Source organism: Xenia sp. Carnegie-2017, unplaced genomic scaffold (genome assembly GCF_021976095.1).
Source record: "Xenia sp. Carnegie-2017 unplaced genomic scaffold, XeniaSp_v1 HiC_scaffold_25, whole genome shotgun sequence".
NCBI classification, from domain to species: Eukaryota; Metazoa; Cnidaria; class Anthozoa; order Malacalcyonacea; family Xeniidae; genus Xenia; species Xenia sp. Carnegie-2017.
The window spans coordinates 2,387,351-2,414,928 of record NW_025813488.1 but is presented as its reverse complement, the minus strand read 5'-3'; the positions used below and the strand labels follow the sequence as shown (position 1 = coordinate 2,414,928).

The window sequence follows — 27,578 nt, the reverse complement described above, 5'->3', positions numbered from 1 at the left end:
TAAAAGCACAGCAAGCAAGGAATGAAGTTGTCTATGAAATCAGTTACCGAGCTCGAGATGATTTTTAGAAATAAAACGTTTGCCATTTTATCTTCATTGGAGCATTGGAATGTCCTTTGATGATTCAAGGTCACTTTTGGATTTTATTATTTTATTATTTCAGCTGTAGTTTTTCCAATGACCTTGTCCAAAAAATGCTGCTTTATAGCAACAAAGAAGATAGACAAAAGCGCGCTCTTTACAGGTGCTTCATTAGTAAAGATCGTGTAGCGTGAACTTTGTCGTACTGCCTAACAAGTGCTAAAGAAATCTTTAATCTCTTCGACAAACTCTTAAATCTGTTGCTTTTAAATTGGATCAGAGCCACGATAACATTTTTATAACCAAATTAAGCACCGTAGAGAAACCACTCGTTCGATAAATCAACAAAACTGCAATCAGAAATGACTTTCTTTTGCAGTTTCATCTGGCACTTTCAGGTTAGGATAGACCTTCACACTTCTGTGTTATTATGATTGAAAAAATACAATTCCTTAAGACCAATCTAAAAACTTCTGTCTTCATATCGTCGTTAGGAGCGAGTCCATTCATAGAAGTCTCTCGTGTATATGAATACGATGTTCAAATGCATGTGAAGTCAATTGTTGTGGAAATATATTGCTTGAGCTTTTAGTTGTTGTTCAAATCCTGGCAGCCGACAATCAATACACTGATTACACAACGTATCAATAAAAATACTGATTAATATCTTAATTGAGTGAAAATGATCCTTGTTGTTGAGCTGGTCCTTAATATGTTATTGTAATAAAACTATTTTTCTTTTGACTGAAAATCAATAATATGTACAAAAACATATTAGCCGATTTCCATTGAATGACAAGTAAAGTTTCTATAAAAAAGCTAGTCCTCTCTGTAATTTCAGACTGATCTTGTAATATCTTCAGAATGTTCCAGTCCTGTATCCTTCTCAATCATGATTAGGAAATTTGACATAAAAGGATAATCTCCATGAACAATATGGAACACTGTAAAATAGTCACAGTGCAAATATGACAAAGAACTGTTTACTTTTCCATTGTGACGTCAGTTATTTGAGAGTCGTAAATTAGCAGGGCTTAAAGCCTCGAATAGATAAAGTAGAGCATCGTTTTCCAATTTTGCTCGGAGACAGTTCAACGAAACATGGGTTTTCCCGTTCAGCGCTTCGTTGGTCGAATCGATCCGAATTTAATCTGTGGTATTTGCGCAAACGTCCTAGAGGCTGCAGTAGTAACACCTTGTGGTCATTCCTTTTGTCAAAAATGTTTGGAAATGTGGCTGGAAATATCTGAAACAGATTCGTGTCCAAACTGTCGCACGACGACGCTTCTCTTTGATCTCATTCCCGTGCTCACACTCCGCGGAATCGTCAATAATCTTCACACGGTTTGCGTCAATATGGAAAATGGTTGCAAACGAGTGATGACGCTGGAAAATCTTCCAGCGCATGCTCGTGAATGCGATTTCGCGAAAATCAAATGTCATGCTTGCTGCGAAGAGATAAGAAAATTCGAAGTTGCCGAACACCACGAAGTTTGCAGTGAGCTAAATAAGAGCGAGGGAAAATGTCGACCAACTAACAGTGACAAACTTCGTAAGACGATCAAAAGTCTTGAAGCAGACCTGAAGAAGACGAAAAAAGCCTTGAAGTTTTCCCAGAATGAGCTGCAGAAAGTGGAAAAGGAGTTAAGCGAGTTGCGTGACGAGATGAATGCAAGGGAATGCGATCCTTCATCCTATGATATTGACTGGGATCCTGATTATAATTATGGCTATTCTCCACAGAGTATTTCGTCGTTGTCTCGAATAATCTCCAAGTACTTGCTGGAAAGACCTGTTTACATCGACCAAAATCGGATTTTTACCTCGGCAAAGCGTTGCTATGAAATGTATCACGACTTCCCTGGTTACAAACAAGATGTCCTTATTCTTGTCGCAACCTGCATCGCATCTAACTGGTTCAAAGATCAACAAAGAAAATGCTTTCAGTCGTGGTTACGCAATCATTACACCTCGAAATAGCATTAGCAAGGAGATATAATGCTAGTTTCCATGATATTATAAAAATTAATGAAATTGCTCTTGTGATGTAAAATTTGATGTAAAGTAAATATGTTATAACGAGAAAGGATTTTTTCCAATAACCCTGGAGTTGTTATTTTCACTATCGGTTAATCCAGCCAAAAACGTTTTTGCCTGCCTTGACGACTTGATCTCGTTCACTTGCGCACGGGTATGACTTGGTGATTTATGATGTCATTCTGTATGCTCGCCTCAGTCTCTTGTCAGGGTCATTCAATGTAGTTACGCTAGGGGTAACTATCAATTCCAATAATTACATATAACATACCTAGTTATTCATGTATGTTATATGTTGTTTGTTAACAGTAGTTTCATAGAACATATAACAAAGCAAGAATATTTTAGGCGTTTATAATTTTAAAGAAATTAAATTTACGCTAAGCAGCTTGTATGCTGGATTGCGCTTAAAGGCTTTCGGGCGGTGGCTAGTTTTCTTGCTGTTTCAACGAGAAAAGGTAATTCGGATATTTTGGACAAAAATTATCTCACTGATTTTAGCATGCAATCCGTAGCTTAGTAGCAAACGTCGCGCTTTAATTCATGCATTTAGATTTTCACTGTTTACAAACAGTAACTATACATAGTTATACCAATATATGAATATTATAATTAAATAATACATATGCTTAAAAACGAATACACGCGACCAAAACTCAAGGAAACCAATGCTTATTTCCTTGAACTTAGGATCGTGCATCCTGGTGATCAAACGAATAAAAAACTTATGAAAAAAGACATCAGACATCTGCCACATCACACATGTATACCACACAATACCATTTTCGCTGTTTTACCTGTACAATGATATTACATTACACGAGACTACGACAAAAGGTTTCGGTTATAAAAACACTAACAGGAATCAAAAGAACAACTTTGTTATTTAGCAAAGGCAATCATCTTTTTGCGAGTGCTGTCTGCTGATGACCAGGATTTTAACTAAAACACTATAAACCTGAAACGCCGTCTTTGATCTTCATTCGTAGATTAACGTAATCCTCAACAGATTGACCCAAGATTATTTGGACAAAATCCACGACAGCGATAATGTAAATCCACGTCAACTATAATGTAAATCCACGTCAACTATAATGTAAAACCACGACAGCCGTAAATAAATCTACGATGATGATTGCTATCAATGTTAACTATCATTCAATCCACAACGAACACGCTGTATTTATTGCAGTATATGAATACAAGCATTATATTGAATTTAAGCATTTCAATTGGAACACGCACTTTTATACAAAAAAATTAGCCAGTGCGAGGTCTTTGGATGCGTGATTTGTTACCATATTAAACTTAAAGTTCACCATAGCTTTTATCAAAGCATCCACACATTAAAGTAAATGGTTTGAACCCGGGAGTATCGTTACATGTTTGTAAATGTAGATCGTCCAGGTTGGTATAGTCCTGAGAAGGACTGTTTTTGTTGTTCTTGACTGACGTTTCGACAACCTTAGCGGTACTCATCTTCAGAGTCAAATGAGGAGTAGACGTCAGGTTAGCCGTATTTGTTATCTGGTTCTTACGTCATTGTATTGTGTGTAGCCTCTTGTGTGTTCAACGGGGACTTAATTCTAAGTCCTGCCGGAACGTCAGTCAACAACAACAAAAACAGTCCTTCTCAGGACTATACCAACCTGGACGATCTACATTTACAGACATGTAACGATACTCCCGGGTTCAAACCATTTACTTCATTACGATCATTTGGACGACAGAGCGAACAACTTGCTAACGACTACATACGTTTTGCAAGCAACGTCAGACGCATACGCCAACCACTCTGTTTCAACCACCGCTACATGGATTTTGGTCTCGTCCCGGCAGGACTTAGAATTAAGTCCCCGTTGAACACACAAGAGGCTACACACAATACAATGACGTAAGAACCAGATAATAAATACGGCTAACCTGACGTTTACTCCTCATTTGACTGTGAAGATGACTACCGCTAAGGTTGTCAAAACGTCAGTCAACAACAACAAAAACAGTCCTTCTCAGGACTATACCAACCTGGACGATCTACATTTACAAACATGCATCCACATATTGTCCTCCTTTCCATCATGCTCCATTAAAAACTGTAATCACATGGTTTCTTCGGGATCTTTTGTCATCACAGAGATGTTTACTGACAATATTTACTTCAAAATATCCCTCATATTCATTAGGGACGTTTAGACTAAATATCCTTCGTCAATAATAAAACCATAAGTAACATGTTTGTGGATGAAGATCGTCCAGGTTAGTAAAGTCCTGAGAAGGACTGTTGGTGTTGATGTTGACTGAAGTTTCGACAACCTTAGCGGTAGTCATCTTCAGAGTCAAGTTGACAAATTTGCCTGTGCAAAGCTTTGAGAAAAGAGCCGAACAATTTTAAATGTGTGCATAAGTAAATCAAAAAAATACTCTCAGTCTGATTGTCTGTTTCATTTGAGTATCATATCAATTCAAATTAAACGAAATGAGTTTCATCCATTCGACGTTGTAGAATAAAATAGTAAAAATTTTCAAAGCGTTTTCATATAAAGCAGGTTAGGCAATCAATAAAAGTTTTAGCGACATGAAATTTTGAGTTTCCTTTCTTACTTTTCTTTATTTCTCTTCCAATTGTCGCCATAACTATTCATGCTATCTTTGTTTCAAATTTCAACTTTATGATACTATTTCAGTTGCATTCTTCACGATAGCTCATTGTCAAGTTTCAAGAGAAAATTAGCATCTTTTCCTACAGAATTTAAACACGTTTATTGGCAAAATGCTCTAAAAATAGTCGGTAACTTCCCAATCTGACTGAAATGGCTATCATTCGAACTTATTTAATAGAAGAGCCTGTAGCCGTCATTGCAACTCGAGGCTTACACCTTTGAATTTATTTATTTCAATTGCCAAGGTGAAGGTTTTTGCCTGTACCCCCCTTAACTGTGTTTTCAGTCAAAATTTTTTAGTTTTGCATAATTCGTGCCCAGTTTTCTTCATTTGCACGCGGAACAAAAGAGGCGCCAATTTAATAGAAAGTCCAACGTCCAACATGAACCAACTTTTTCATATTTTTCAAATACCTTTAAAATTTCCTTTCAAAAGAACGCTTTTTACAGACGAAAATCAACCCAAGGAATAAGAAACTCCTTGCTTATCTCTCACATGGCCTCACTGTAACTTTTCGCCTCAAAATTTGTTCATATATTTGCGTTGAAACGAAAAAGATGTTGGGCGCACAAGTTGTCGGAGAAAATATGTCGATTCACAAATATATATTTTAAAAGTATTCAACAAAATTTTGCTTCGAAAACGTTCAACATAGAAGTAGGTAATAGCAGTAGGCAACACACTAAAATAAAAATTTAAAGAAAAGCATTAAAACCTACTCCAACATGTCGTTTTCATATCGAAAGTATCCTCTTGCGAAGCAAACACACCGGGCACTGACAAAAATACGCAGTTTAACGCAGAATTGCACAAAAAATAAACGACGAAAAGATTCACAAATAAAGCAATTTGTAGTTATACATCAAACTTTTGCAACAGAATTTGTCGATATTTCAAGTACATTTTTAAAAAATTAATAAAAAATTTCACAAACCTTCCTTTCACCTTCGAGTCTTTAGGGCATCAAGCACTAGGCCACTAGTGGAGTAGCAGTGTGAAAAGTGATTGACGTGTGTTATGATTTATGATCATTTGATGGACTTATTTCCACTGCTTATCTCATTGGCTGATTATGAGCCTCTAGAATTTTTATTGGCTGCCTCTTTTTGACCTCTGATTCCCTTTTGTCCTTAGGCTAACATATGAAATATGTTATCCCAGCTGAGCGAGAACGTGGTATTCTATGCTTTTTTTCACGTCTTTCATTAAAATGAAGATAGTTAATATAACTCAATAGTTCACTCTGCAAATCTTTCTCGACTCCGGCCATTCCCGAGCATACAACGAATCTTTACGAGTATTCCCGAGCGTTCTTTATTAAGAGAAACTAGCAAGTACTTACTGTCATACTTTCTATAGGACCGTATTCTCATTAATAAATATATCTTTAAACAATTGGTGAAACAACTCGCTACTTTCAATAATGGTGTTAGCAGACCTTGGTCGTAAAATTACAGAGGCTCTTCGATCCTTGAGTAATGCAACTATTATCAACGAAGAGGTATAGTTTGTGCTTTAATATCTATATAACATATTTTGTAACTTATTTTTTATCTTATTCTGAAAGCTTTTGAAAAAGATTTCGTTGAATGAACTTATTTTGAATGTTGTTTTACTCACGGAAAATGCTTTCACTTCACTATGGGCTTGGATTTACTCAATCACTAAGTTATAAGATTTAAGATCTTTCCTGGATTTGATGGTTCTAGGTTTTAAATTCCTTACTTAAAGAAGTGTGCAAAGCTTTGCTTGAGGCTGATGTGAATGTTCAATTGGTGAAAAAGTTGAGGGAAAATGTTAAGTAAGTTTATCACTATTGTTGCATTGGTAAATATATCTGTACTGAACTTTAGTGCAGAGCAAAGGATTCACGATGAATCATCTCTTTAGGTCAGCCATAGATTTTGATGACATGGCTGCTGGATTGAACAAGAGAAGAATGATACAGCATGCTGTCTTTCAAGAGTTGTGTAAGGTAGCAAAAGTTTGGAAACATGGTCATTTTTTACCCTGTGTTGTTTCAGTGCTGTGCAATTCAACTGTATTTGTGGTATGCCATTTTAATATTTAGCTAGTTGATCCTGGTGTGAAAACATGGCAGCCACACAAAGGCAAACCTAATATTATCATGTTTGTTGGCCTTCAAGGTAGTGGAAAGACTACGACTTGTACAAAGGAAAGTATAGCATAGGTCACTATTTTTGATTAAAATGAGAACTTTTTCTTTACCTTGTTTATCGTTTGGGCATTTCCACAGTTGGCTTATTACTATCAACGAAAAGGATGGAAAACATGCTTAACCTGTGCCGACACTTTTCGAGCAGGTATGAGAAGAATTTTTGAAAAGTTTTCCGGTAGAACTGCTTTTTTTATTCGGATTCAATCCCTGACTGTCTACCCATCGTGCAACAGGTGCTTTTGACCAATTGAAGCAAAATGCGACAAAAGCTAGGATTCCATTTTATGGAAGGTAGGACAGGACTATTCTGTAGCTTTGGATGCACGAGTAAAGCCATAAATCACAGAAAACTGAAGGTGATTTTTTGTTTTGCTTGTGTGTTTTTATCCCAGTTACACTGAAATGGATCCGGTGATCATTGCACAAGAAGGTGTGGAGAAGTTCAAATCAGAGAAATTTGAAATAATCATTGTTGACACGAGGTAAGGAAACTGAAAACTCTGTAAAATGATATTTTCAAACACCACAGCTGTCAATTCATCAGCCCGAAGCCTGGCTTTCGTTATGTGAACTGTGTGTTTTGCTCTGTTGTGCGTATTCATGTGAATTATGATGTTCACGAAATGTATTTGCAAAGATACTACTTCCTTGGCAACCCTGCTTTTCAAAGCTGTACTGTTCCTTTGCAAATTGTAAATTGTAAATGGGTTTTTTATCCTATCATTTCAACCGTTTCAGTGGACGACACAAACAAGAAGAGTCTTTGTTTGAGGAAATGTTACAAGTGTCAAATGCTATAGTATGTGTAAATAATTATTTTTGGAGCACTTCCGCACCGCAAAACCTTTCATGAAAATGTTTTCGTAACTTAAGGATCCTGATAACATCATATTTGTAATGGACGCAACGATCGGCCAGGCTTGCGAGTCACAGGTATTAACACAGGCTCTTTTATATTTTCCTTGTTATGTGTTATGGTTGTGCATCTAGCGGATCGCGGAGTACAGTGTAGCGATAAAAGTGGGTTTAAAAATCGCATTATTATTTATAATTACAAAAGTTTAAAATGTGCTCTCCTGGGTATTATACCATTCAGCATAGTGCAATGGGGACTCCTGCATTTGGGACTCGGGATATAAGGTCAAACATTGTTGAAAACAGGCGAAATTTGCGTTAAACACATCTAACACACGTTCATCCTATGATTTTCTTACATGTTAACGAGCTCTCCCTGATATTTATTACGATATGAATAACTGATGAGAAATCTTGATTCTAACCGATATTGTGTGTTCATCATGCAGCTTTTTTCCCAGTTATTTATGTAACTACTGTTTTGAAACAACGAGATTTAAGAGAAAACCTCTCCTCTCCTTTCTCTCATAAAACCTTCTAGTTTTTTGATGTTGCATGAAATAAGGGAAGAGATAAAACTTGTTATTTTTCACGCGTTTATTTACGTAGCTTGATACATTGGTATAATTTTCAATACGCAAGGTAACTTTATGTGAAACATTTGAAGTTTTCCTACATTCAAAACTTATTAACGATTTAATTAATTCCTTCCTCTCCCCCCGTACGCGAGGCAACTTTATGGGAAACATTTGAAGTTTTCCTACATTCAAAACTTATTAACGATTTAATTAATTCCTTCCTCTCTCCCCGTACGCAAGGCAACTTTATGTGAAACATTTGAAGTTTTCCTACATTCAAAACTTATTAACGATTTAATTAATTCCTGCCTCTCCCCCCGTACGCAAGGCAACTTTATGTGAAACATTTGAAGTTTTCCCGCGTTCAAAACTCATGAACGATTTCTTTAATTCCTTCCTCCCCTCCCGTATACCCGCACATTTCTGTTTTTTTCAACAGTTAGTGGGTTTGTTTGAAGCATCCAGACATGTAACATACATTTTAATTTGTTCATCTCAAGGCGAGAGCTTTTAAAGAAAAGGTCGATGTCGCCTCTGTTATTGTCACGAAGTTAGACGGTCACGCGAAAGGCGGTGGAGCTTTAAGTGCGTGAGTATCGTACTCTGATCATTAGAAATGCTCAGTACTGCGTGAAAACAAACTTAAAACCTTCATTGAGAAAAGATGTATGGTATAGCCGTCGTCAAATATCTTTACAACATGCGATATCTTTGAAGATGACTATCGCTAAGGTTGTCGAAACGTCAGTGTACACCAATGTACACCAAGTGTACGTCAGTGTACACCAAGTGTACGTCAGTGTACATCAAGTGTACGTCAGTGTACACCAACAGTCCTTCTCAGGACTTTACTAACCTGGACGATCTTCATCCACAAACATGTTACGATACTCCCTGGTTCAAACCATTTACTTTATGCCATATATCATAAAATTGAACAGTAAATGAGATCGTTGAGTAAGACTTAAAACGAGTGATCTTTTGTATCATTTTAGCGTTGCTGCGACCAAGAGTCCCATCATATTCATTGGAACTGGAGAACATATAGACGACTTCGAGCCGTTCAAAACACGACCATTTATTAGCAAATTGTTGGGTTCGTTAACTATTTATGATACGTTTGTAGCTACTGGTGTAAATGAAGAGATGGCGGAACAGTTACTTCCTTTTGTATCTCATAGTACACGAATGTACCCTTAGTGTTCACGGTTCATCTTGTAGGAATGGGTGACATCGAAGGGCTTATTGACAAGGTCAACGAGCTGAAACTGGAAGATAACGAAGAATTGATTGGGAAACTAAAGCAAGGTTGGTGAAAGTTTTTCAACGAGAATTTCTAGCGGTTGTTTGAGTAATATGTTCTATCCAACGGTTGTTTTTACAAACTCATTAATTGAACAGGAAAATAACAAGCTTTTTCGGGTCGCTTTGAGTACATAAAGTTTCTTCTTCTTCTAACTGTTTATGTTTATGTTTTAAAGACCATGAAATATTTTTCTTTCGTTTACTTCAGGACAATTTACTTTGAGAGACATGTACGAGCAGTTTCAAAATATCATGAAAATGGGTCCCTTCAATCAGATCATGGTAAGTTTACGCACAACGTTCATGATGGATTTTCAAAATTTTCAATTCGTTTTTATCGACTAACGTTTACAGAAAGCTCGCCCCAGTCCTTTTGCTGATAATATCAAATGGCAAAGGCTCTACGCTAATGGCTGAGCAACCTTAATTAATGTCTATATATTTAGCTATTGCCTAATCCAATCCGATCCCAACTTTTCTACAATATACCTAGCTAATTCAACCTAAGCTAATGTTTAATCCAATCCAAACTTTTCGACAATATACCTAGCTAATTCAACCTAAGCTAATGCTTAATCCAATCCAAACTTTTCGACAATATACCTAGCTAATTCAACCTAAGCTAATGCTTAATCCAATCCAAACTTTTCGACAATATACCTAGCTAATTCAACCTAAGCTAATGTTTAATCCAATCCAAACTTTTCGACAATATACCTAGCTAATTCAACCTAAGCTAATGTTTAATCCAATCCAAACTTTTCGACAATATACCTAGCTAATTCAACCTAAGCTAATGCTTAATCCAATCCAAACTTTGCTGCAACATACCTAGCTAGCAAATCTGACCCTCAATTCCAAGTTTTCAACAAAAATTTTTATGGAATTTTAATGGATGAACACCCATTGTGGTTGTATTCTTTCAGGGTATGATACCTGGTTTTGGCAGCGACTTTATGAGCAAAGGCAACGAGCAGGAATCAATGGCAAGACTCAAGAAACTCATGACTATTATGGATAGCATGAATGATCAAGGTAAAACAACCGTAATTGTACCTTTAAATCCCTAACATAATGGTATGCCCTTCGTAGTGAGCGACACTTGCAAATTTTCATCTTTGTTTTCAAGAACTCGATAATCTTCAGGGCTCGAAACTATTCTCGCGTGAAAGGGGGCGTGTCGCTAGGGTCGCGCGGGGATCTGGGACATCCATCCGCGAAGTCGACGAACTTTTATCGCAGTATAATAAATTTGCAGCAATGGTGAAGAAAATGGGTGGAATTAAAGGATTGTTCAAAGGTTGGTGAAGAAATAGTTGCATGAAAAATAAATTAGTTTGTGACGAAGTAAGTGTAGTGGCGATGTCTTGAGAAATACTTAATATTTTCTCGCGTTAAGGTGGAGATATGTCGAGAAATATTAATCCTTCGCAATTCCAACGTCTCAATCAACAAATGGCAAGAATGATGGATCCCAGAGTTCTACAACAAATGGGTGAGTTTTTGTCAAACTAACCTCCCCCCCCCCTTAATACTTGAATCTTTCCGACGGTAGACATACGTGCCAAAAATACGAGATCAAATTACAAATTTCGGACAATCAAATGGTCGGACATGGTATTGTGTATGTCGAATAGTGGCAATAAAATAGAAAGAGGATGCTCTTGGGGCATTCGTAAATCTTATTTTTGAAATACAGAAATACTAATTATAAATACAGAGGGTGTAGGAGTAAATAAAAGCCATTTTCCATCATATCAAAGGACTTTAATTATACCACAACTTTCGTAAGCCGTTGAAATTATGTATATATATATAAAGCCAATATAAGGTAAAGTGGATGTCAACTAGCAGTGGAAGCTGGGTGCGATTAGGTATGCAGTGGCTTAGGGGCCCACACTTCGGTCGCGACCGCACTCTCCCTGCGTACCCCGAGCAAAGCCTATCGCAGGTGATCTCGGGGTCTGATGGGCGGAAGCTTGCTATTGCATCTCCCAAGTAGGATAGCGTGGAGGGGCCGAAATCTCCTACCGAAACGTTAACATGCGGCGTTCTAGTGCCTTACGCTTAAGAAGGTATCGGGAAGCATGGACCGAAAACGGGGTTTTTTGCTTTTGAATTTTATTATTTTTATCTCATAAAAGGACCTAGAACATCCAAGGATACTGCAAACGTTCAAAAAACTTACAATTTAAGCCAACTCTAAACATGCTTATACGTTTTTTTACCTTTTTCACTCTCGCATGAACGAAAGCATCCATGAGCTTCGTGGAAGAAAGGGATTATCTACTTTTTTACAATAGTTTTTTCGGAGATAGTATTTGATAAGCCAAGCCATTTTTATCGTCTAAATTGAACCCTTATGTCATAAAATTTTAACAAGTTTCTTTTTATCTTACAATATTTTCATGATTCAATCTGGAAAGTAACTTCATTTCTCGAGTAATTTTGTGTTTAAACCAGTAAACCTTTCGGATTCAAAGGAATTTTTTTGATCGCACAGAGACAGTTGTCCATTTTATTACGTACATACATGCAGTATGCCTTTCGTTGCAAGAAACCACACAACCAAAGAATATCCAGATCCGATTTTGGCTGCATCTAAGTAAGGCCTTTAAGACCCGTACAACCCTTACAAAGACATTAGCGACCAAGCTTTCCTTTGATCGTTCTGCTTTATTCTAACGCAAAATAGTTCATACTTACTGTTATGCCTTATACTTTTATAAATACTCGCTCTGAATAACAAGAATCACACTCACAAACACCCCAAAACTCAAAAGAATCTCCTAACCATTTTATTGCCACTATTCTACATAAACAATACGATATCCGACCATTTGATTGTCCGAGTTTTGTCATTTGATCTCGTAATTTTGACACGTGTGTCTACCGTCGGAAAGGTAGATTGATGAACTACGAATAGCGGCACGGCCAGCTCGATTTGTAGTCGTTCCATGCAACGTGCTAATGTGTTTACCAAAGGAGTACAATCAGTTAACTAAAAAGCTAGTAGCACTGGCTTCGAGCTGGCTTCACTGCCGAAGGTTTGATTTGTGCATGAAAGTGACCCCTGAAGTTTACAGACGTAGATGGACCCCCCGCGTACGTAATAACTGTTTTGACGTTCATGGGATAACTTGTTGTGTACTTCGGCTCGAGTCTCTTTCTCAAAATATATTTTCCTGGTTTTAAGGTGGCATGCAAGGTTTGCAAAGTATGATGCGACAATTTCAAGGTGCTGGCGGAACGCAGGGTGGCGGTTCGGGTCATAATTAGGATATGCGGGGTAAGTTTCGTTAAACCCAAAACACAGCTTTATCGTTAGTATGGTATGGACCAGCTTATGATATAGATGAGCAGAGCATTGTAAGTTGAACTTGAACAATGCTCGCGAGTTTACGCGTTATAAATAATACCAAACTTTCGATATATTTAATGTATATATTTATATATATTTCCTCTATAACCTTTTAACTTATAATAACATTAAAATTATTGTTTTGATATTTTATCGCACCAAGTAACTCCGACAAAAATATTTCAACTTTGGCTTTTTCGTATTTGTTTACACGACAACAGTAAATTAAGTTCCATTCACAGCAATGTAACCTTAGGCCATTTGGACATGACTTAATATGTGTTTCTTCGCTTCTTGAATTACCTGAGCGGCAAATCATAAAGTATTTCTAAGCAGCAAACACGCGCTAAATTATGAACAATGATTTAGAACCCAGTCCACTCCCTAGATATCTAACTACGCGTCAAGGCGAGGCAAGGATGCCGTATCGAAAGGTGGCACAAAGCGAAACTCAAAATAGAAAATAAGTTGAAAGTAAGCTTAAAAAACAAATCCTATCAAACATTTTAAAAAGCGAACTTAGACTATCAAATTTGCAACTGTATATAAACTCGGGAAAAGCGGATTTTAGTGTATCGTCAGTTTGGCCACCTTTCAAGATGGCGGCTAGCCTAACTCGTAACCATGGAGTTTTAGCTCCGTCAGATATCTAGTAGACTGGGTTCTAGGTCATTGACAGTGAAGCTCACACTTACCTCCGACTGATTGTGGCCGAAGAACGTATGAAGACATTCCCGCCAAAAACAATCTTTCAAATTGACCGTTTCATTGATGTGATCTGTGGTAAAATGTGTGATGTTATACAATACATTTCCTCGCAAATACATCGAAGAATCATTGAAAGTTGAAACTACCTTCAACGTGTTGTTTAAAATGACTCAACACACCAAATTTCAGCGAACAATTGCGCCACTAAAATAAAGCAAAAGTTTGATGTGATTTTTCCGAGTGGAAAATAATTTAATTCCTACAACCACTTCGAAGATGCGTTGAAAGTGAATTGTTTGAACCCGGGAGTATCGTTAGATGTTTGTGGAGTCCCGACTCGAGAAAGACTGTTGGTGTTGGCCGTGACTGACGTTTCGACATCTCTAGCGGTTGTAATCTTCAGAATAAAGTGAATCAAGTCACTGTCTACAGCTAAGATTGTTGAAACGTCAGTCAACATCAACACCAACACTTCTCAAGGCTCTCGACGATTGTTGATGCGTACTTTACAACTGTGATATTTCCTAAGATCTAGTTTCACACTTGATAAACGACCATCTCGACAACCCGTGTAGATCTACAAATAAAGAGGAGATTGATGTTACAATATTGCTTGTAAAATTTACAAAATAAACGAGGGGCGTCTGTGTGATATACATATGTTGCTTGTGAAATTTTACACATTAAAGGAGGGACGTCTGTGTGATATACATATGTTGCTTGTGAAATTTTACACATCAAAGGAGGGACGTCTGTGTGATATACATTTGTTGCTCGTGAAATTTACAATATGAAGGAGGGACGTCTTTGTGATGCACATTTGATGCTTGTAAGTTTGGACAGAGCACAAATTTAACCACTTCAAACTATGATAAATTTTCGAACAAAAATGAACGCGATGTTCCGGCAAACAAGAATATAATTTAGATATTTTACCATATTTCCAAGAACACATAAGGAAAATATCATGTTAGTGTTCCCGCCATAAAGTTGAAGAAGTTCGCCAGTCTAAATTAATATTGCAATAACATTTTCAATCCATTGGCATACTAGAATATCCATATACTTTAAATACTTGCATCTCCATCTAAGTCTATCCTATGATGTACTTGCATCTCCATCCAAGTCTATCCTATGATATAATTGCTTATCCTTATATACCTGGCTCAGCATATCAAATTACCTCAATATCGTAACATCGAACAATCTTATCAAGAGATGACGTCACCAAGACGCCTCCCAGCGCCTGCAGACCGCTGACACTCATTGTGTGCCCGCTGTAAGAGCGCAACAACTCTCCAGTGTTGATGTTATGCGACCTCACAACAGTATCCGCTGACCCACTGTACAGTACATTCTCCACGACCTGCATGCACAACACTGTCAACTTGTGATCTTTTATATGACGTATGAGCAAGCCAGTCTAATGGAGTAGAAGTTTCAAAGTTGATTGTAATCATCGGCAGTTCCAAATCAAACAGGCAAGATCGTGTCATGTAGTTATGTTTCGTACACGTTGTTTGTTGGCTGCTAACCGGAGTTTGCTATTCCGTTTGTTGTACAGTGTTCATCAAAAAAAAGTGAATCGAACTTTGATATAATATTGTGCATTTGACATTGTGTTTCACGCTTCTCTTTTTACATGGCAAAGAAGATGAATCCTTTCCAGCTAAGGATGTATTTTTCATTTCATAATAATCAGAAATAATCGAGGCGTCTTAAAATAAAAATTGAACATCGAAATTGCAATTTTTACCGCTGCGAACTGAACCCGAATATTGAGGTTTTACTGCCATGAAATGAAACAGCGATTTATCCGTGTCAGCGGTTTTGCATCGTAAACGTTGAACAATCTTCAATAACTGCACTCGATTTCAAACGATGGAGAAATGCAATTTCAGCTTCAAAATTTTATTTAAGGAGTACACGATCATTTCTGATAGCTTCGAAATGAAAAACATAGCACTAAAAAGCTTTAAAGCTCGCCCATTTCGCTACGTGAAAATATGAGCGCAAAACACAATATCAAATGCACGATTTCTGTTGAAGTTCGATTTATACGCAATACATAGCGAAAAATGATTTTTTACCATTTGATCCCGGATGGTGATCGTCGCATCAAAAGAACCCGTACAAAGCAAGGAACGTTGACCTTCCGTGCCTGATGACAGACAGCTTATTTTATTCGGCACGTGACAATTGAACTGATCTATGCACTCGTTGGTCTGATGGAAATGATCACAAAACATTTGAGATTTAGTAAAGTCGTGACAACAACGACAATTGACGGAAGCATTTTTTGGATTGAAAATCAAATCATCACGCTACCTTTAAATCAACAACGGTTACATAGCCACTGCTGAGTCCAACGAAGAGTTTACCAAACGCAACGTGTAAGCACATTACTCTTCCACGAAAACTAAACTTGTATGTACATGATCCTGACTGTGGGAACAAAGCGCATGTATAATGGTTAGGTGATCCCGTGTTATACCGTGGTACACCTAAATATACCCTCACCTTAATGTCGTATGCGCAGACTGTCTGGTCACTGGAGCCGGTATACATGCGGTTATTTTCCTGGATATCTGCATTATAAAGCACAGAAGGAATGAATGAATGAATGAATGAATGAATGAATGAATGAATGAATGAATGAATGAATAAATGGATGGATGAATGAATGAATGAATGAATGAATGAATGAACGAATGAATGAATGAATGAATGAATGAATGAATAATGAATGAATGAATGAATGGAATCAAAATCTTTATTTTGACACGCTGGCCTCGTCAACTGGGGTTGATTTCCACGAGGGGCGTGCTTAAAAGAAGGAAAAAATGATCGTTTTGTTCAAACCATCTTAACTTCTCTTTGCAGATATTTCAGGAATGAGCTGAATGGATGTCGAGTTAACGGTATTGGTAAATGACAGCAATCATAACATAGGAAATATAAGGGTATGTTTATGTAATTTCCTCTTTTGCTTAATGACTGTACCTGAAGACAATTCACGGCTAGTCGGTGGTCTTCATAAGTCCGCAAACATTCGCCTGTCTACGTACAAAAAATACAGATGATAAACGCAACGGCAAACAAAATTGAACTTGTAGTGTTGACTTTGCGTTGCTTTGGGCCTTCTTTTTGATTTACAAACGAGGCCAGATTGGCGTTTGTACGAAGCGTGGATAGTGCTCTTCGTTGCATACAGTCTTATGAAAGTAATTAAGGTTGCCATATTGTATTCAAGAAAACAGAACTTCGTTTTCTTTGAATTAACGTTGTAATCTTTTGATTGTCCATTTTACATCGTTGCGTTTTGTCTTTTACGAGATATTTCAAACAATTGTAAGAAAAACATATCCAGTGAATAGCACAATTCAAGCTTCGAGCAAATATCTGTGTCCACAACAAAGGACTGAGTATAATTATAAATCCAGTATGAATCTAATTTAACGTATACAATAACTACATTTCGCGCGATGTAATTCAATTCACTTCTATTAAACTTGGGCTACGCTCGAGAAAACATTACGAAAATTTTATTACGAATGTTTAACGTCAATGCACGGGTTAATAGATAGCTAGTCCCAGGCCTTTTTCCTATGGCCAGATCAACAACATCTAATCTATAGCTTGGGTTCACATGTTTTACCTTGAGATCAAACACACGGACAGTGTTATCGACTGAGGCGCTGTATAGCTTTCCTTTGAAGGGCTACAAAAGATCAAAGCACACATATATCAGATAATTTCTCGTAGATTTCCAAGTGTCGTCAAAAACCGTGACTTAAATTCAAATTCAAATTTAATTTTATCGGTCTCTTCCGCCAGACGCAATGAATGTTGAACATTTGACTAAAAACGACAAACGCTCCACTTTATTGGTACTTCACGTTAAAATAACTTGGGAAAATGTACCACCGGGGATCTAAAATGGGTTTTATTCAATTGTCGAACTTTCGGAAGTTTAACAGAAACAATATTCGACAATGATACGTACCACAATGCAACCAACTGCGTCCGTGTGCCCGACATAATCCATTTCTTCCAGTGCAACAGCATTTTCATTTTGAGCTAATTAAGCAAAAACGGAAGTTAATGTTTGCATGTTCATCTCTACAAAAATACACATATATGCATTGAAAAAGATTGCCGAAGTACCTAACTTAGGTACAAATATATCACGTTGAGTACTCAGTTAGGTACTAATATATCACGTTGAGTACCTACTTAGGTTTAATTTATCACGTTGAGTACCTACTTAGGTACTAATTTATCACGTTGAGTACCTAACTTAGGTACTGATATATCACGTTGAGTACTCAGGTACTAATATATCACGTTAAGTACCTACTTAGGTACTGATATATCACGTTGAGTACCTCCTTAGGTACTAATATATCACGTTAAGTACCTACTTAGGTACTAATGTATCACGTTGAGTACTCAGGTACTTAAATATTCACGTTAATTACCCATATTTGTACCTTGGTCCCTATCGAAATTGTGAACCGTACTGGAGATACTGTCTTGATCACATCTGAGAAAACGAATTGGTTCAAAAAAATGATTTTCTTGATTAGAGCTATGTGAGGCACAACTCAGAATTCAAAATTACCTGATTGCACTAGCCAAGCTTGCCCTTTCTTTTTCAGCAATCACCTTTTAGATACATAGATAGATTATTTTTAAATCTGAAATCACGTAGCCGCCAATGCTGAATGGCGTGAAATGAACAAGTATAATACACATTACATATTTACAAAGGTAAAGTTAAGAAAAAACTAAAATATATTACGATGCATTGATTAGAAGAGATTTCAATTCAGAAATAAAAGATGTTTACTATGTTTGCAAAGGTTTATTCAAACCGAGGAGACCTTCGGGAGAACTCGAGAGCAGATCAGTGCAAACCGCATGCTCGAGAGTTCTCCACAAACGTCTCTGATTTTAGCATAACGTCTTTTATTTTATAAATAATAAAATAGAGACTTTGTCGTGGTGACAAATCTGAAAATAGTTCTAAAGTGCTCTTTACTAAAAACAGTTCTTTTAAGAACTATCAACTTATTATATTACTTTTACCATTCACTATGGTATTAGCTAACTTTAGAATTATTTTCATCTTTTATTTCTATTATAAAATAACAATATTGCAAAACAGATGAATTTAAAACAAAAGTTTTAATTATTCCTCAACCATGTATTCATGTTGATTTGCAAATTTTCGTTGATTGATTGATTTAATTGATCGAGCTCAGATAGGTTAGCACACGCCAATGCAAACTCAGCTTTATACTCGAGCTCAGATCGTTTAGCACACGCCAATGAAAACTCAGCTTTATACTCGAGCTCAGATCGGTTTGCAAACGCCAATGAAAACTCAGCTTTATACTCGAGCTCAGATAGGTTTGCAAACGCCAATGAAAACTCAGCTTTATACCCGAGCTCAGATAGGTTAGCACACGCCAATGCAAACTCAGCTTTACACTCGAGCTCAGATCGGTTTGCAAACGCCAATGAAAACTCAGCTTTACACTCGAGCTCAGATCGGTTTGCAAACGCCAATGAAAACTCAGCTTTATACTCGAGCTCAGATAGGTTAGCACACGCCAATGCAAACTCAGCTTTACACTCGAGCTCAGATCGGTTTGCAAACGCCAATGAAAACTCAGCTTTACACTCGAGCTCAGATCGGTTTGCAAACGCCAATGAAAACTCAGCTTTATACTCGAGCTCAGATAGGTTAGCACACGCCAATGCAAACTCAGCTTTATACTCGAGCTCAGATCGGTTAGCACACGCCAATGCAAACTCAGCTTTATACTCGAGCTCAGATAGGTTAGCACGCGCCAATGCAAACTCAGCTTTATACTCGAGCTCAGATCGGTTAGCACACGCCAATGAAAACTCAGCTTTATACTCGAGCTCAGATCGGTTAGCACACGCCAATGCAAACTCAGCTTTATACTCGAGCTCAGATCGGTTAGCACACGCCAATGCAAACTCAGCTTTATACTCGAGCTCAGATAGGTTAGCACACGCCAATGCAAACTCAGCTTTATACTCGAGCTCAGATAGGTTTGCACACGCCAATGCAAACTCAGCTTTATACTCGAGCTCAGATCGGTTAGCACGCGCCAATGCAAACTCAGCTTTATACCAATTGGCGCACGCGTAGTGTTGTTGTTATAATACAAACGTAATTATATACAATAGCAACGAAATGCATTTTGAGCATGTAAGTAAAGCCAACGAATTCTCATTTCAAAGTCATCGACATCTCATACCAACCTCTTTTGGTGGTTCGCTTTCTCTCAAAACCGGCTCTTCGGTCGTGCTTGTGATTTCTACGCATCCCGAAAAGTACGGCACTTTTCCTTCGGTGACGTCACCGGAAGTACTTCTCACATCCAATGACGTCACCTTTATGTCTTTTAATACAGCAGAATGGGTGTGCTTCTTGTGAAGGGAAGCATGATGGGTTTGACGTTTGCCTAGAATCACGGTTCCATCGCTTCTTAGTGTTATCAACGATCCGTTGCTGCCTTCGAACGTTTCCTCTTGCCAGTGGGGAACACTGGGGAAATCCGTGGAACTTCGTGGATCACTGAAAATAGGAGCATTGTGTAATACTACATTCGGGGATACAGCACGAGTTTCATTATGATTCATTTTGTGATAACCTTTGCTTGAATTATCGATATCCTTTACGGTCCCACCGAGGTGACTTTTAGATCCCCACGTATCCCGTAATTTCCCATCACCATCATCACAATCACTTTTCTTCATAGCGTCATCAGTCTCCATATGGTGATGATGAAATCCACCTTTATCATCCATTGAATCAAATTTGTCACTTTCTTTTCTTCCCGTCATATTTTTGCCACCATCATATCTCGACTCGTTGCGTGGCTTCAATTCTTCCTCGTCTTGTTTCATTAAAACATTCTTGCTTTCCTTGCCGGCGATTTTACTTGGCGAAGATTTCTCTTCCCTTTGAAATCCGTGTTTTTCCTGAGCGTCAGTCAGGATCCTAACCCTCTTCGCTCGAACAACATCGATTCTTCGTTTAAGGTCTGCTTCGGTCGTTTGTAATTGCTCCAACTCTTGCTGCAATCTTTGTATCTTAAACTGTGTTGACGTGACTCGTGACTGAACTATAGATAATTCCTGGATGTACTTTTGCTCTTCACGTTCGAGCTCTAGCAGGTCAACTACATTCAGTGCAACACCACGTCCTTCGTAATTCTGGTCCGTTTCAATCCGCTGTCTTTTTACTGGCATGTTTGCGTTGGACAAATCCGTAGAGTTAGGTCGTTTTTGTACGTGTTTTGACTCCTCGCCTTGCTCAATGGAAAGATTCGAAGGTTTATTGGGTAACTTCGTTTGTTTTTTTGGACTCCCGAAGTCAGTTGGTCTGTCAGCAACATGGTAAAGCGGGCTTGGGGGATAGTTAAAGTGCGTTCCGCCATATTGTATCCTGGGACTGAACCCGGGCGATGCGACCAACGGCACGCGGCCGCGTTGGGGCTTGTACGCCGGGTACCGAAGTCCGCGGTTGCAAGAACGGTACGCCTGACTGGGAAAGTTAGAGTGAAGGTTCAGACCAAAACCAGGGCTACTGGGTGAAGCAGGGTTGTCAGTACTATTCAGGTCAATCATGGCGTTTATGGGTTTCATAACTGGAGCTCCACGACGCTCGTGAATGCGACTTGTATGGTTAAGATCAATCATTCGATTATCGGATGTGCTCTTATTGGTCACCGATTGATCCAATGATCGTGTCGTACTCCTCAGTTCTATCATTGGTGGGGATTTTGTCACGTGATTACCCTTTGGTGATAATCTATTATGATACCGAACGGTAGCTTCTTTATTAATTCTTGTTGCCGCTTCGCGTAAAGCTCCAGTTTGTCGGTCTGATTCATCGTTTGTACGAGGTTTGTAGGGCGATCTGTTGCCTCGTGTATCATTCATGACAGGAGAAACAGACCGCGCTTTGTCATAATGCCAACGTTCAGGTCTAACAGGTGATATGGATTTTCTTCCTTCTTCACTTCGAGTCATTCCTGGCGCGAAACTGTTGAACTTCCTGCTGTTGCTGCTTAACTCGATCATGGGCTGTTGCGTCTCAGCAACCACTGATCTCTCATTGTGCACTGGTGACCTGGACGAGCTTCTCTGCTTCGAACTGCTTTCCCTTGATTTATGAGCATATCTTGGTTTACCGCTAAATGGAATGCGGTCCCCGGATGTACCGAAGTTCATTGAGTATGGACTTGTATTGAGGTTTATCATACCATACGAGTTGTTGCCTTTGGTTACTGTTTCATTTAACCTATTCATAATGGGGGAAGTATTGATTTTCAGTCTTTTTTTCAGACAGTGCATTAACTACTTTGTACAGTGTTCAAACTCTTCATATCAGTAATCATGGCAGGAAACATTTTAAAAATCTATCGAAGTTACAGGAAAGTAAAGCAAAGTATAGCACTTACTTCGCTTTTGTCGGACGATTTTTCCAATTACGAGCGCTACTCCTAAGATCAATCATATTTTCCGTATCCAAAGGTGCACTTGAATTGACATTGCTCGAATATGAGCTGTGCGGCATCAAAGATGAAATTCTCTGCCAACTACCACTTTGAAGCCCAAAATTATAATCCACTTCAGATGGTGGTTCTTTCTTTATGAATGCAGGAACACCCCTACCTTCGTATGCTGACGAGCTGAATCGACGTCGGTTGCTTAGCTTACCTGCAAGTGTGGGGTTGGCAAGATTATGGAATGGTGAGACTGACCTGCACTTGGGTGGTGATTCAACATCATCATCCTTGTCATCACCAGGTTTTTTGTGAGTCTCTTCAACATCACTTGAACTCAGGCTCTTTCCCTCCTCTGAATTATTGACAACATTTGGTTTCAGGCATTGAATAAATCTAGATCGAGATTTGGTCAGATTTGGTGCAATGCCTCCTGGTTGTCCATCTTCGTATCGTTTCAGGACACCAAATTTTGATGCCAACACTCTGCGAATTTGAGGTGGGATCACTTTCTTGTTGGCATCATTACCATCCCCAGAAGTGGAAATATTCTTATTTGAACTCACGGTTAAATCTTTATAGCTACCATTCTTTACTGTAGCACTTCTTTTTTCACCTTGCACCTTTTCATCATTTCTTCCCGAAGGGTTCTCCTCGGTGGTATCATCATCTGTGGAACAGATCACCACATCGGGCGAATTTGAATCCACATTCTCTTTTTTAATAGTAACAGTGTTTTCAGGAATGTGGACTTTAGGCAGGCTGCCTCCTTGCAATAAGTTAGACCATGTCAGTTTCTCATTTGATACCATTGAACTAAGAGAATCCTTCAGATGTGTTCCAAGATCCAATCTTGCATCACTAGAGGTGCTCGATGTGCCAATAGACTTATGTTGCTCGTAGACAGAGTTTGAGGATCCTAACTCAGTGGATATGGTTGTGGTTTCAACTGTGCATGTTTGATCGACAATATCACAATTGGGTTCTGTTTTAATCTTCACAACTGACATCGATGGTTTACCTAAGCACAATTTGGACACAATACCAATATCAGAAAATGTAAAAATGTCCAGAATGGTCTGTAGCAGCAGCTGCTCGCTATTCCATAACCACCCCCCCGTTTACCCGAGCAGTTGCTTATTTGTGAAGTTGAAAGCTCCACTTTGCCTATTGCAAAGTTGAAAAACATAAGATGACATACTTGCTTCAGTATTTTCAGCATTACAATCACCCTCGACTTTATTTCCGATTGTGTTCTTCTCAGAAATGACATTTGTACTTCGCCTCGACATGCTGCTATATGTTGGAAAGGTTCGCTCCTCGTGTGATTGAATTCGGATCAAAACTTTATTGTTTACGGACGTTTTTTTTTACAATCTGTAAACGAGACAATGTATTTTGTAGTAAGGAAATCAAGCATAGCATTATATATTTAAAATTGTTCCCTCTAACGTCCCGTCATGAATGATGTAAGCGTGTTATATCAACTATCAAGAAGAGAGGTCACTGACATGAAATAGTACAAATATTTTTATTACGAACAATTTACAAATCACGAACGAACTCGTATTTCGAAAGACCTTTACTAAATCGCCAATACTCACTTCTTATTGCTTGTATTTCATAATACTAATTCGTTCTATTTTGGTATCCTCGAGTCACTCACTTTCTATTGTCTTGAAGAACACATGCTTCGTGTATAGTAAGCGCACAGAATCGTTATATGTTTACGACAAGGCCACTCAGCAAATCTCTAGTTTGATTACCAAATGTCCATAACATTACGGATATTTATCTGCAATGGCAATAAAATTCATTGTTATTTGGACTAAACAAGAGACTTTACAGACATTGTACTAATCATCCGGTAATTAGGAAACACTTTCCCCGGATTACGCCGACAAAATATTTCCGGTGAACGTCAATGAGACTGGGAGCAGCTTCCGTTTTGACCTTTTCCGGACTTCTTGCATCGTCACGTCTGCTCTGGGCTATCGATGGGCTTTCATCGATTTCGGTGCATTTCGGATTCAAGTTATCTCCGGAAGAGACGGCTCTCGCAACATAAACATAGTGACGTTTTTTGCTTACAGCACGTTTGCTTACAAGGTGACCGTTAACGTGTATACTTTACCCCCCTGAGTGACTTTCCCAGTTCACTGGACTTTCCCAATCGTCGACGCAATTACAGATGCGAGCTGGCTACCTATAGGGTCAATATTACAATAGATAAAGAGGGCCTGTTGGTGTTCCCAACATCTGTCTTTAAAATGCTTTCTTTCCTACAACAGAAACATAGTTTCACCATTCTTGTTCTTTATTATGTCTATGGGAGTTAAATCCTGTTGTAGGCAAATACTAGAAGTATTTGTTCCAATATCGATGGAAACAAAAGGAGTTTGTTCAAAAATTAAAAAACAGTAAATGCCTTACATTCTCAGAGATGAAATGAGTTGCAGGGGGCCGTTTTTTTAGGCCAAACCGCACTTACAGACAAGTATTCTCGTGAAGAAGAATTTATCATCGGAACAGCCACTTGGGTTCATCACGATTGTGAATATGGGAGAGAAAGTCGGTTGCCAGCAAAAAAATCAGTCTTCATTCAGTATTCAGAAAGCAAGCTAAAATATTTTACATTTGCTGCTTAAAGTCGACAGTCAGCAGTGTTAAATTTTTGGTAATTGTTTGTCAGAAATCAGTTTTTTAGTGGGCCATTTCTCTATAGTTAGAAAATCTTATCCGGACAGTCTTACATTCGCATTTCAGTTTATACGATTGAGGGAGCTTCCGTAAGTCCTGTTTCAAGATACGCTGATAGATCACATAAATACAGTGTTCCCCTTTATAGTATGATATATGGAAATGTACAATACAGACTTCTCCATTTCGTTTGCGTCACAACCATTAAAGACACTTCATGAGATGAGCGTTACAGAACGAATTGGATGTATAAAAGAAAAATATCTTGAAGAACAGGTGAAAATTTTCTATGATACTTTACAAAACGAGATCCTTAGAGAACCATTGAACAAAGACTTCAAGGAAAGGAGCGTTGTTGTGCCAATTAAAACTGAGCACAAGAGAAGCTTAGCTAATGGTGGACTTGTTAAATTGATCATAGACTGGTTGAAAGATAACGAACATCTCCATGGCATTAGAGATCCCCAAAACTTTGCAGTTGCACCAAAATCCCAAAGAATATTTTCCTCGCCAAAAATGAAGCGTAAAGTACAAGCCACTTCATCGCAGGAACAAGGTACTGCAGTTTGTACATTTGTATATGTCTCCATTCCAAACTGTTTCAAGTTGTGCAAAAGTAATACATTTACAACATGAGTATGTTCCTACAGTCTTATTGAATGCATTACATGTCAATAAAAGATGTCTAAAACATATTCCATGCTTCAAAAATTCTTCTTGCCCTATGTACATGCAAAAGTTTTGTTCCGTCAGGGTATATATGTACTAGCCATTTTCAAAAGACTTCCCGTGTTTTTATCATGCCTTAAAGTGTGTGAGTAGTATAAAAGATCACCTTAATTAATGAGCGAAGCCAGCCCGTTTTTTTACTTTTACTTTGCTAATATATTGCAGTGTCACTGATTAGTGTTCATTCACTTTAAAAACATTGTATGAAATCAATCTTTTGGAGAAATGAATAATAATTTTGCTGAAAATTATGCATTACATGTAGATGTTAAGATAGAACTGGCTTCACTAATGACGCCGTGCACTTTATTTGTTTGTTTCTTATATTTTTGTAATATAACTAGTAAGTTTCATTTGTAATAACATCAGAGCTGTTGCAAAAGTATGGAAATATTTTCAGATAAGTGTCGTGAAAACACATCTACAGACGAAGAAGGACTCAATTCTTCATCGAAGAGTGAAAAGAATGAGTCCAAGATTGATGAGGAAAGAGATATGACCAAAGAAAAAGCAATTGTCCATACCAATGCAAACAATGAAACAAGCGAAATTCATCCCTTTGAAGAAGAGTCTGATAACAAACTTGGACAAATAGAAAATTTGGACAGTTCATCTCCTTTGCTTCCCGTGCCTGAAGGCAACGTTCATGGTTCTTTGAAAGAAAGAAACGATCCCAGCGTGGTCATTAGAATACCTGAAGAGGATGCAAAAGTTACTACTTCAGGAGAAATGGACAATGATGTTTGCTCTAAAATGGATAAAGAAAATGTGTCGATGAATGATATCAATCACTCATTTGTTGGAAAACATTCCGAGGATGAAAAATTTTTGAATCACGATAAAACTGTAGAAGCTCAATAAAAGGACTCCAAGGCACTATGTCCATATGCATATGTCAAATATCACAGGCCAAGTGCATGGAACAATGTCAACAAAGCAGCAATGCTGACGAATGTGATGTTTTGATGAGAAAGGTGTTCATAATTTATAAAAAGAATATAGCTAGGTTTTTTTTAACAAACGGTACAGTTCCTGCAATTTCATCTTGTATAATCCATAATTTCTTTCATTTTATCTTGTATAATCCATAATTTCTTTCGTGCATGATCCTAAACGGTGAACCATAATTTATCATAATTTTGTGTCATACATGCATGTAATATAGATTTTACTTTAGCATTGTCAAAACTTGTTCTCTGTGTAATAGTAAAATTGCAGATAAACCCAAGTTGATATTTACATGATTTCAGAGTGAAATGGACGTTAATTCTTACTTAGGATTGAAATTGACGATGATACATGTTCAAAGGAAAGGCAGTCTGTAAAATTCCTGCTTATCTCTTGCCTCTTGTAGTTTTGCTTTCAGTCACTCTATAAAACTCCTTTCGTTCGTCAGCCAATGAATAACTCTTTTAACTTCTCATCCCGTTCCCCAGAAATTGGCAGAAAATAATTTTTTAAAGCTCATGTTGAAGGCTGACGATTTCATGCATGTCCTAAATAGTCCCTTAAAAAGACAAAGTATTTGGGAAGGTATGCCCATAAAGTTTTTGGACAGCGGCTTTACACGTTCCTTTCCTCGAGATGATTGAAAGACCGAGAAAGCATAGACGTGTTGATGTTCCACACAAAAGAGGAAATTTTATTTATTCCAACAATACCGACCATCGAAAGAAAGAAATGATTTTTACTATAATAAACTATAGTGAAGGTCTTTATAATTTCCTCAGTGTTATCGCTACTACATTTTACATTTTTTTGCTGGGCAACGGGAAAATGATGTCATGAACAAATTTTTTTTGCCGGTCGAAGACTTTTGGGTTGTAAGCAAA

General features: G+C 37.9%; 5 protein-coding genes and 1 long non-coding RNA gene across 8 annotated transcripts; 3 read left to right on the top strand and 3 right to left on the bottom strand.

Annotated features, from left to right (window-relative positions):
• Positions 1 to 1,182: 1,182 nt before the first annotated feature.
• On the top strand, positions 1,183 to 2,139 carry LOC124453174 (E3 ubiquitin-protein ligase PDZRN3-like). Its single transcript, XM_047003928.1, has one exon. It carries the CDS (start codon positions 1,183 to 1,185, stop codon positions 2,059 to 2,061), a length of 879 nt encoding a protein of 292 aa, XP_046859884.1. The 3' UTR covers positions 2,062 to 2,139.
• Positions 2,140 to 6,091: 3,952 nt separating this feature from the next.
• Positions 6,092 to 17,308, top strand: LOC124452534 (signal recognition particle 54 kDa protein). Of its 2 annotated transcripts, XM_047003095.1 has the most exons (18): positions 6,092 to 6,280; positions 6,489 to 6,580; positions 6,670 to 6,754; positions 6,851 to 6,955; positions 7,037 to 7,103; positions 7,192 to 7,249; positions 7,351 to 7,440; positions 7,697 to 7,757; positions 7,832 to 7,891; positions 8,892 to 8,980; positions 9,387 to 9,487; positions 9,613 to 9,699; positions 9,905 to 9,978; positions 10,623 to 10,731; positions 10,826 to 10,996; positions 11,096 to 11,191; positions 12,893 to 12,985; positions 16,649 to 17,308. In XM_047003095.1, exons 1-17 carry the CDS (start codon positions 6,203 to 6,205, stop codon positions 12,973 to 12,975), a joined length of 1,506 nt encoding a protein of 501 aa, XP_046859051.1. In that variant the 5' UTR covers positions 6,092 to 6,202; the 3' UTR covers positions 12,976 to 12,985; positions 16,649 to 17,308. The 2 variants fall into 2 exon arrangements, with proteins under 2 accessions (XP_046859051.1, XP_046859050.1); XM_047003094.1 differs by lacking the exon at positions 16,649 to 17,308 and having other exon boundaries at positions 12,893 to 13,223.
• On the bottom strand, positions 13,131 to 16,340 carry LOC124452535 (zinc finger protein 106-like). Its single transcript, XM_047003096.1, has 9 exons — positions 16,286 to 16,340; positions 16,094 to 16,210; positions 15,856 to 15,990; positions 14,949 to 15,188; positions 14,702 to 14,773; positions 14,271 to 14,342; positions 13,912 to 13,969; positions 13,753 to 13,835; positions 13,131 to 13,360 (listed from the first exon to the last, which is right to left on the bottom strand). The coding sequence occupies exons 1-9, from the start codon at positions 16,331 to 16,333 to the stop codon at positions 13,310 to 13,312; spliced, it is 876 nt and encodes a 291-aa protein (XP_046859052.1). The 5' UTR covers positions 16,334 to 16,340; the 3' UTR covers positions 13,131 to 13,309.
• LOC124452533 lies at positions 16,607 to 24,189 on the bottom strand. Of its 2 annotated transcripts, XM_047003092.1 has the most exons (9): positions 23,922 to 24,189; positions 23,519 to 23,694; positions 22,273 to 23,338; positions 20,066 to 22,112; positions 18,390 to 18,433; positions 18,259 to 18,311; positions 17,772 to 17,845; positions 17,424 to 17,486; positions 16,607 to 16,825 (listed from the first exon to the last, which is right to left on the bottom strand). In XM_047003092.1, exons 2-9 carry the CDS (start codon positions 23,607 to 23,609, stop codon positions 16,622 to 16,624), a joined length of 3,642 nt encoding a protein of 1,213 aa, XP_046859048.1. In that variant the 5' UTR covers positions 23,610 to 23,694; positions 23,922 to 24,189; the 3' UTR covers positions 16,607 to 16,621. The 2 variants fall into 2 exon arrangements, with proteins under 2 accessions (XP_046859048.1, XP_046859049.1); XM_047003093.1 differs by lacking the exons at positions 16,607 to 16,825; positions 17,424 to 17,486; positions 18,259 to 18,311 and having other exon boundaries at positions 17,821 to 17,845.
• On the bottom strand, positions 18,007 to 18,226 carry LOC124452536. The gene is made up of 2 exons (XR_006950795.1): positions 18,186 to 18,226; positions 18,007 to 18,060 (listed from the first exon to the last, which is right to left on the bottom strand). It is a non-coding gene; the product is annotated as an uncharacterized LOC124452536 (long non-coding RNA).
• Positions 24,190 to 24,392: 203 nt separating the features above from the next.
• Positions 24,393 to 26,974, top strand: LOC124452898. The gene is made up of 2 exons (XM_047003527.1): positions 24,393 to 25,573; positions 26,147 to 26,974. Exons 1-2 carry the CDS (start codon positions 25,174 to 25,176, stop codon positions 26,605 to 26,607), a joined length of 861 nt encoding a protein of 286 aa, XP_046859483.1. The 5' UTR covers positions 24,393 to 25,173; the 3' UTR covers positions 26,608 to 26,974.
• Positions 26,975 to 27,578: the final 604 nt, after the last annotated feature.